Here is a 10,636-nt window from a genome sequence, read left to right as displayed (position 1 = left end):
TATCTTTAATCTATGAAGCCAGTGAGTCCAGGAGCCAATATTTTTTAAAAGAGTCGCTATATGTTCAATTTGAAAATTTTAAGTACACATTTCACGATACTCAGAATGGCAAACAAGCTGACGGCCAGCGCTATGAAAAAGTTACCAGTTGACATGGACTTCAAAAAACACATTAATGCCCATGGTTGCCGTTCTTGAGGATTACGATTTTTTTTATGGATGAAAATGTAATGGTGACGCCTACTGTATTATCGATATACACTGACGGGGCACCAGTGAAGGATGGTGAGGCAAGCAAGCAGGTCAGTTAACCCATTCCAACTCAGGCTTCAGGAAATGGGAGGAAGGGATTGTTTTTTTTTATACAACTTAAAATGACAGAATAGCAAACAAGCTGTCGGCCTACCTGATGGAAAGTGGTAACCGTCGCCTATAAACATGAGCAGTACCATGGACATAACAGAGTATACTGTTTCGCCCATGATACCCCCCATGCGTTGCCATTCCTGAGGACTCAGGTGTTATTCCTCTGTACCCTGTAAATTCACGCCATATCCCACTCTTCAAACCGAAACACAGCCATGCAGAGACAGCTGCTTCACGGTTGAAACACAAATGGGACAGAGGTACCCAAGCAATCGACTTTTGTACAAAGTTTCCCTCTGGTAACCTCTGTCAATCTCCACGCGGTTCTCCCTGGAAACCATCAAGGTTAATTCTTGACGAATTCATCATGGTGGGCCAACTAACCTGCATTCATTCTTACCTATCATCTTCCACTGGTGCCCAGCTGGTGTATACCGATAGCGCGGGCGGGGTTACCATTCCATTAAATCATCCATTGAAATAAAACCCAAGCTTCAAAAATAGATATGACTAAGCGTGTCTTTTCGGCGCGCTTATGGTCATATCTACTTTTTTCTTTCTATAAATTTTATCCGCGACTTTGTCCTCATGACTGGTGTATATTCAGACAAACACACACACGCAAATCCTCCAGCATATACACACACACACATTCTTGGTTTTTATCATTTAACATTATATAATATTATTAGAATTATTAAATAATATATAGTTTTTTTTTTTTTTTTTTGATGGGTGAAAATGATATGGTATCCCCACCTGCGCTAACGGGATACGCTAGCGGAGCACCAGTGAAGGGTGATAGATGAGAATGAAAATAGGCCCGTTAGCCCATCATGATGAATTCATCAGGAATTAACCATGATAGTTTCCAGGGGGAACCGCGAGGAGGTCGACCTGGTTGGGTATATTACTAGCAATGGGATTCTCAGTCTCCATTACTAACAATTCCTTTCCCCCCAATAATGTATAGTTAACGTTACATAGTTAACTTTGATATTAACATACATTGTTACAAGTTGTCTGGGGTTGGTGGCCTGGTGGCTGTAGCACAGGCTTTCCTAATTTCAGCTATCAGTCTCCACAATACATAAACTGTGTATTTCTTAAGTAGTTTGTTCATACAGTATTGTGGAGCATAAATAAATATTTTGTATTTGAATTTGAATATTGATTGACTGGGATATAAATAGCCTATCCCCTTCTCCATCCCATTAGTCATGTCCCATTCAGCACTTATTTGGATTGTCTTATTTATTTTATTCTATAAATTTATTAAATTTTCTTTTTTTTATACAACTTAGAAATGCAAACAAGCTGACGGCCCACCTGACGGAAAGTGGTAACCGTCGCCTATAGATATGAACAGTAAGCACTATGAGTTTGTTGTTAAATAAAAAAACATTAAAAATTACAATTTTTATTTTCAAATTTTTTTAATAGTAAAATAGATTTACAATAAAATTGGAATATTCAACAATGGTTTTATTCAAAGATATTGGAAACTCCACTAGAAATCATAAAAAAAAGTATATTTATAAATACAGGTGAAACTGAAAGGTGAAGCCTCGTATCTCTTTAAAAAATAATATATAATTTTAAACTGTCGCGTTGATTACACATAAAGTCAAATGTCAAATGTTTAAAAACATATATTTTTACAAATCATCTTATTTATATTTATATTATAAAACTAGTTATTCCCCGTGACTTCGCCCGCGTTTCCGTCGTTTTTCGTAAAATAAGTAGCCTATGTCCTTCCTCATGGTTCAGTGGTTTTGATGTAACAGACACATTTCCCTTCACTGCTCTGCTCCTATTGATCGTAGCGTGATGAAAAGTATACTATAACCTGCCCAGGAGTATGAAGAATAATTGTACCATGTTTCGTTAAAATCCATCGAGTAGTTTTTGTTTCTACAACGAACATACAAACAGGCAGACAGACAAAAATTTTACTGATTGCATTTTTGGCATCAATATCGATCACTAATCAATAGTTATTTTGGAAATATATTTCATGTACAGAATTGACCTCTCTACAGACTTATTATAAGTATAGATATACTGACGGTTTTACAAATATTAACGTAAGTACACAATTATGGGTTAAATAGGAATGTAACATTGTAATCGTTTGTAATTTCCCACGCACAACCACTCTTTGGAATCAACTTCCAGCAGCAGTATTTCCGAACCGATACATCATAACATAATTCAAGAAAAGAGTATATTCCTTTTTAAAAGGCCGGCAGCACACCTACAATGCCGTAGGTGTTGCGGGTGATCATGGGCGGCGGTAGTCACTTACCATCAGGTGAGCCGCATGCTCGTTTGCTCCGTGTTGTAAAAAAAAATTAATTAAGATTCGATATAATTAATTAAATATACATTGTAAATGAACAGCAAAGCTACTGCATCACACTTTTTTTTTTATTATTTAAAATAATATTTTATGCTTACGACTATGTAAATATGTTGAAAGGGCAGTCAGGAGTAAATATTAATACATATACATTTACCACATTATTCATAAAAACTAAAATCTTGTACAAATCTACTTTAAATGTTACACTGTTTTGTCACTTTCTTTCAAATTACGAATTTAGCACGAAAGAAAGAGACAAAACAGTTCAATAACTAAAATAGGCTTGACGTTTTTATGAATAAGAGGGTTTAGTTTTCATAAAGAAAGAGAAATACACCTGTTGCTTACATTTATTGTTCGCTAAAACTTAAAAACTGGCTTGACCGATTTAAATATTACTTTTTTATTTTGTTTGTCAAGTTAATACAGCAGTCGTTTAAAACAAAAAAAAAAGTCTAAAAACTCATTAAGATCAGCTGTAAAATTGAAATATTAAAATAGGTATATTTATATGTAAAATACTTCCGATTACCTTTCATAGATGGCGTTGTAGGCGATACTAAGTTCACCGGATCATCTAGTGTATAATAATATTATTTATTAAATATAATTCATCTACTTAATTATAGTAAAGTATATTTCAATTAAAATATTCGATGGAATTCATTTTATCACCACAATTACAAATCACAATCTTGCATTTGTTTCACAATTTACATGCAAATTACATACGTATTTCATATTAAAAGATTAAATAACATCTAAATACTTTACAGCTATCTAATATAAGCTTCTGTAATACAAGGTGGAAAAGAGATGGCAGATGGAATGTCCTTACATAACAAGTCTTACAATATTTTAGTTTTCTAAATACAGCTATCCAATTTCACTTTTTCATTATTAACGGTTAAATAACCAAATATCCGTTATTTTCCCAAAAATGTGGGAAATTTGTTTTATTAAATGTTATTCATCCAATGGCTAGTGATAAAATTGGTACTGTTTACCAATTTTCCACTTCTTGAAGTATCCCATACTGTAGTCTCTAAGGAACAAGTTAGCAAAGAGTTACAAAAACTGTTTTAATCACGCGGTTACAACTGTTAATTAATTAATTAACCGCTTGGTAAAAACTGTTTTTAACCAATCAGTTAAAACTGTTATTGACCGCTGGGTTAAAACTGTTTTTAACCACGGTAAAAGCGATTTTTGACTGCTTGGTAAATATTGTTTTGACTGCTAGTTAACAGCTGTTTTTAACCAATCAGTTAAAACTGTTATTAACAGCTGGGTTAAAACTGTTTTTAACCCCTCGGTTACAACTGTCATTAACCGCTTAGTAAAAACTATTTTAATTGCTTAGTAAAAACTGTTTTTAACTACTTGGTAAAAACTGTTTTAACCGCTTGGTTAAAACTGTTTTTAACCAATCAGTTAAAACTGTTATTAACCGCTGGGTTAAACCTGCTTTTAACCACTTGGTAAAAGCGATTTTTTACTGCTTGGTAAATACTGTTTTGACTGCTAATTAAGAGTTGTTTTTAACCGTTTTCACATGTATACTTAAGGCTAGCTTTAAAACCATTTTAACCGCTTAATTTAATATTTTTTTTTATATGAATATAAATTTAGACTAGTTTCATTGGCATTGCGTTCATATAATGACTATGTTCTATAATTATAACCCATTATTAAGGTCACTTAGCGTCAAGGGTCAAATTTAAAGTACCCGTAATCGGCGAGCGTGTATGAAAAGATTGATGAATGTGGAGGAAGCGAAAAAGGTCTTTTTGAATCAAAGCATTTGACGTTCTATTGTTTCTGTCTACCCCCAATGGAAGACAGACGTCACATATATATGTATGTGTGTATGGAGATACATTACACATTTCTGAACTAATGAAACTAATTCACTGAAATTTTTTCTTATTTTTATTTACAGAACTAATTTCTAAATAGACACTAGGGTTTTTAGTAAAAATCCACCAATGTGCCACAAAATGGGGCATAATTACTTCTAAAAATTCTAACAGAATACAAATTCAAATCTTTATTGAAATAGACTTGTTTACAAGCACTTTTAAATCGTCATTTTTAAAATCTATTGCAGGGTTTAGAAAGTTCTTATCTGTTGAGAAGAGCATAAAACTCAACAGTTACTCTTTCAAACCTATGTTAACATTATATGTATTTATTTAAATATACTCTAGGCGAGTGGCAAGCGAATCCGTCGATAAAATATCGCTAGCAAGACCATAAGATAGAATGAGACAGCAACATCCGATGTCTCGTTCCAACTCAAGCATATGAACTATATTTGGTAAGGCAAAAGCACCTAGTTTTTTTTTTCCTTTTTCTTATTATATTTACTAGCGTTTACTATTAAATAATAAACGATTATTTTCAATGTAACAAACATTATCTTCCTATGATGTCCAGTCCTGTGAATTAAAATAAACGTTGTTAGTCATTTGGTATTTGCCAGAGAGAGACTTTTTTTTATACAACTTAGAATGGCAAACAAGCTGACGGCCCACCTGATGGAAAGTGGTAACCGTCGCCTATAGACATGAGCAGTACCATGGACATAACAAAGTATACTGTTTCGCCCATGATACCCCCTATGCGTTGCCATTCCTGAGGACTCAGGTGTTATTCCTCTGTACCCTGTAAATTCACTGCCATAGCCCACCCTCCAAACCGAAACACAGCCATGCAAACACAACTGCTTCACGGTGGAAACACGAATGAGACAGAGGTACCTAAGCAATCGACTTTTGTACAAAGTCTCCCTCTTTGTACATGTCGTCTGCTTGTGTCTGTCTCATTCATGTTTCTGCCATGAACCAGTAATTTGCATGGCTACATTTCAATTTTGAAGGGAGCGATATTTACTTATTATGTTACTTATATTAATAATTATTTATTATTTATGATACAGAATGGCAAACAAACTAACGCCCACTTGATGGAAAGTGATAACCATCGCCTATGAACAAGAATAGTACCATAAAATTCATAACGATGGGCCTACTGGCCTGCTTTTATCTCTCACTGATGCCCTACCAACGTATACTGATAGCGTAGGGTTACCATTGCATTTGCGTCTATTAAAAAAAAAAGAGCCATACCTAATACATGCTGGTCTATACTGGGCCCATTGACGAGTTTCCTCTCGAATTCCGGCCGCAACTCTTGGAACAGCTTGCGACATCTGTCGGGAAAATTCCAAAGGAGGAACACGTAGCCATCCTTCTCTAACTCTAGTATCACAGATAGAAGGTTCTGGAACAATGTCCAAATTCCAATTAAAGATTTATTTACAAGTACTTTTAAGTCGTCATTAGTTATGTATCTATTACTAGGTTCGGAAATTTGTTTCTGCTAAAAAGAACTAGCAAGAAACTCCTCTCAAATCTCTGTTAATAAATACATTATTTTATAGTACAATAACAATAATATATTGTTACGTAAATGCCTATTAGATTTTTTTATACAACTTAGAATGGCAAACAAGCTGACGGCCCACCTGATGGAAAGTGGTCACCGTCGCCTATACACATGAGCAGTACCATGAACATAACAGAGTATACTGTTTCGCCCATGATACCCCCCATGCGTTGCCATTCCTGAGGACTCAGGTGTTAGTCCTCTATACCCTGTAAATTCACGCCATATCCCACCCTTTAAACCGAAACACAGCCATGCAAACACAACTGCTTTACGGTTGAAACACGAATGGGTCAGAGGTACCCAAGCAACCGACTTTAGTACAAAGTCTCCCTCTGGTGAAATATTCTAGATTGTTAAATTGTCAATTGTTTTAATTATGAATTTAAGTATTACAATTGATTCGATTATGTATCGGTTTTTATAATTATTTTTATATTTTTTTTTATACAACTTAGAATGGCAAACAAGCTGACGGCCCACCTGATGGAAAGTGCTAACCGTCGCCTATAGACATGAACAGTACCATGGACATAACAGAGTATTTATATTTCGCCCATAATACCCGCCATGCGTTGCCATTCCTGAGGACTCAGATGTTATTCCTCTGTACCCAGTAAATTTTTTGTGAGGGTAGTAACGAATAGACTGGCTGTCATTCATTCCTGCTTTGGCGAGAGAACACGCATTTAACAAAATATCCAAGATTAAAAATATATTATATTTCTGGTAATAATTATCCAGAGTATAATTTTATGATTATACTCTGAGAACTTGAGTTATCTCAAATTAGAGAGGTCAAAAATCTAACTCGGACCCTCTAATGTACCTCAGCGACACCAACGTCGATACTGTGCACGTGCCGGCCGTCTAGTACTAGCAGGCGAGGCGCGTGGGGCGAATGGAGCGAGTGGGGTGAGTGTGGCGAGTGGGGCGAGTCCACCACTCGCCGCAGCTTCCTCGGCAGCCACTCGGCACTGGCGTAGCTCACTGCGCCCACTAGCGTCACTGACATGCAGTCTATGTTGCCCACCTTAATATAAAATTATACAAAAGTAAATACCTTGGTCTCAACCTAAGTACACTAAATAGTTGGGAAAGCAATTCTTAGTAATAGGGTCAAACAGTCCCATTACTAGCAATATGCCCTATCAGGTTGACCTCCACGCGGTTCCCCTGAAAACCATTGTGATTAATTTCTATGAGATTTGTCTCGATGGACTAACTGACCTGCTGGCATCCTCGTCTATCGTCTCTCACTATCTTGTCACCGTATACTAATAGCACAGGCGAATATTTATTTATTTATTTATTTATATAAGGAACACCAACAGCATATTGCATTATAACATATAGATATAACAAACATTAAATATAACACAATATTAATGCACACGCCTATTATAGGTATTCACAGCATTCACTTTAACATAGTTATACAGTGCGAGAAAATGAAGTAACAATTATAATGAATTAAATAACACTAGACTACAAATATTTTTAAACTTGCGTTATTAGTTATGGAAATATACATGTAACCTGAGCTGTGAGCGATATCAGAAAATACCATTATAATTCACTTTAATTAAAAATTTAATCTAAAACATTTTAAATTTAATACGTCTTTTTAAATGCTTTTTTTTCTTTTCTACAACAAAATAATTCAACAATTGTAAAGTCAAACATAATAATAATAATAAACACTTTATTGCGCACAGTAGAGATGTATACAAGGAGTATTTATACAGAATGTGCATATACAAAAGGCGGCCTTATCGCTAAAAGCAATCTCTTACAGACAACCTGGCATAAAGAATGGATAAGTACAGAGAGGAAGGTAGATGGCTCAAATCAGACACAGTAAATGCATAAAAGGAATCAGACAAAATATAAAAAATTCTACAACAATTCTACGACAAATACACACAAACATAGTGGTATATCATGTCGTTAGGCGTAGAAAAGAGGAGAGAGATAAAGTGTGAGAGAGAGATAGTATGCGAGAGCAAGAATAAGAAAAACAGTCGAGAGTGGGGGAAAGGGATTGTTAGTAATAGGCAAGTTAGTTCCAATTGCTATAAATATACCCTATCAGGTCGACCTCCACGCGGTTCCCCCTGGAAACTATCGTAACTAATTTATCGTTGAATTCATCACGATGAGCTAACCGACCTGCCTTTTCATCCTCACCTATCATCTATCACTGGTACCCCGCCAGTGTATACCGATAGCGCAGGCGGAGTTACCATGCCATTTTCACCCATTAAAAAAAAAACAGTCGAGAGTGAGGGAAAGTGAGTGTGAGAGAGAAAGATATAACCGAATAACCGTGTATACTGTTTACCCAATAGTATATTTCCAATTTTAATATAAAATTTTTTATTTATAGCATTTTTTAAGGTGAAAATATGATGTGGAAACTATTGTAAAATGTTTGTTTTTTAACAGTTTTATTGTCTTTAAACATTATCAAGTAATAATGAATGAATGGAAATGTCGGTAGGGGGCGCCTAGACGGATGTATGTCGACCAAATAGGTGACGTGCTGAAGAAGGGCCAAATTAAATGTATCTTTAACTAGCGAGCATGTATGTAAAGATTGATGAATGTGGAAGAAGCGAAAGAGGTTTGTTTGAATCGAAGCATTTGGCGTTCCATTGTTTCTGCCTACCCTAATGGGAAACAGGCGTCACAGATATGTGTGTATGTAACAAGTAATAAAGTTTTTGCCAATTATCACTATGAACACTCTTAATGTTAATTGTGATGATGATAATAATGATGTTGATGATGATGATGATGAATGATGATATTAACCTTGAACAGATGCGTGTGCAGACGCGGTCGTGCCGCGGCCAGCAGAAGCCGCAGGAGGTCGGCGAGCGCGCCGCACAGGATGCCGTACTCGAGGCCGGCGGCCGCGCCCACTATCACCGTCACCGCCCATGTGCACATCTCGCCCTCTGCGGTCCGACACACGAGTTACGGAAGGAAAAAATATTATTTTGCCCCATTGCTAGCAAAACACCCTGTCAGATTGACTTCCCTGTGGTCCAACATGGAAACCATAATAATTATCAATCACACATCAGCAGTTTAAATTTTGGTGATTTTTAGGAGGAACGCTACTATCCATCCCTCGACTATTAAGGTACCTTTGTCGCCTCTTACGACGCCCACGAGAAAGCGAGGGGTGGCCCATTCTATTTCGGGACCACACGGTAACACTTAGGTATTGCTTGGTTGGGTTAGACAACATTGCGGTTAATTCCAGGTAAACTCGTCACGATAGCTAACTGGCCAGACCTTATCCTCACCTATCATGTTTTCCTAGTAGCCCGCCGGTACTACTACGGTACCGCGGACAGGATTACCACTCCATACACATAAACAAAACTATACTATAGGTAGATACCAGATACTGATAGATACACTTAGATACTTTTTCAATATACTCCTAAACCAACTAAAAAAACATATCTACTCACGAATACAAGTGTAAGTATTATACAGGGATCGAACCCGAGGCCATCAGAAAGTACGGCGGTGCGTTAAACTGGTATCCCATATATATATATGGTTATTTGGTTGGTATATTATGGTGTATTTGTGAGTAGGTTTGTTTTTTTAGTTGGTTTAGGTTATAACCATTTATTATATATATATATTTAAAACGACAAAATTTTCATCGTGCCTCCGATCAAACTGTTTATATCTACTCCTCTCCATCCAAAGGTTGCCTGGAAGAGATCGCTTTCAACGATAAGGCCGCCCGTTGTTTTCTCATTGTGATTATTTCTTGTATTTGTTTGTATCTATAATAAGTTTACTATTGTAATCATTTGGAGGAAACAATAAAGAGTATCTATCTATCTACCATTAGGGTGAACAATTTCAAGAAATATTTGTCACGTACTGTTGTTCCTCCAGAGCGTGATCACAATGGAGAAGTCGATGATGGACATCATTGCGACGACAATGACGCCGGCGAGAGCCGCACGCGGAATGTAGTAAAACGCGTCCGCTAACAGCGTCACCGCCAATAGCACCACGGACGCTGCCGGCATACAAATAAATAAATAAATTAGTGATGGGGACTAGTGGCCCTAATATATTTATTTTAAAATACCACCACCTACATACTTCTGCTCTCCTAGTACTTTAAAGTATTAAAGTATGTTAAAATTTTAACTACTTTAACTAAATTTAATTAAACTAAATTAAAAGCAAACTTTAGTTAGTAGTATTAGTTAGTACTAGTAGTTAGTACTAGTAGTTAGTAGTAGTAGTTAGTAGTAGTAGTTAGTAGTAGTAGTTAGTAGTAGTAGTTAGTAGTAGTAGTTAGTAGTAGTAGTTAGTACTAGTAGTTAGTACTAGTAGTTAGTACTAGTAGTTAGTACTAGTAGTTAGTACCAGTAGTTAGTACCAGTAGTTAGTACTAGTAGTTAGTAC

General features: G+C 36.1%; 1 protein-coding gene across 3 annotated transcripts in view; it reads right to left on the bottom strand.

Moving 5' to 3' along the window:
* Positions 1-1,770: 1,770 nt before the first annotated feature.
* The window catches only part of LOC113514000 (sodium-independent sulfate anion transporter-like), a 30,113-nt gene continuing 21,247 nt past the window's right edge, over positions 1,771-10,636 (bottom strand). For 2 of the 3 annotated variants that reach the window (XM_052894147.1, XM_052894151.1), the window contains exons 10-14: positions 10,101-10,241; positions 9,002-9,147; positions 7,014-7,217; positions 5,866-5,948; positions 1,771-5,175 (exon numbers count right to left, since the gene is read on the bottom strand). In XM_052894147.1, coding sequence (XP_052750107.1) covers positions 5,070-5,175; positions 5,866-5,948; positions 7,014-7,217; positions 9,002-9,147; positions 10,101-10,241 — 680 coding nt within the window. In that variant the 3' untranslated portion in view covers positions 1,771-5,069. Of the gene's footprint in view, positions 5,176-5,865; positions 6,020-7,013; positions 7,218-9,001; positions 9,148-10,100; positions 10,242-10,636 lie in introns of all 3 variants that reach the window. The other variant, XM_052894154.1, reaches the window with a different exon arrangement.

This window comes from Galleria mellonella, unplaced genomic scaffold (genome assembly GCF_026898425.1).
Source record: "Galleria mellonella isolate WM207_F2 unplaced genomic scaffold, CSIRO_AGI_GalMel_v1 utg116, whole genome shotgun sequence".
Classification (NCBI taxonomy): domain Eukaryota; kingdom Metazoa; phylum Arthropoda; class Insecta; order Lepidoptera; family Pyralidae; genus Galleria; species Galleria mellonella.
The sequence above is the reverse complement of the archived record's forward strand: the minus strand, read 5'-3'. Positions and strand labels throughout refer to the sequence as shown.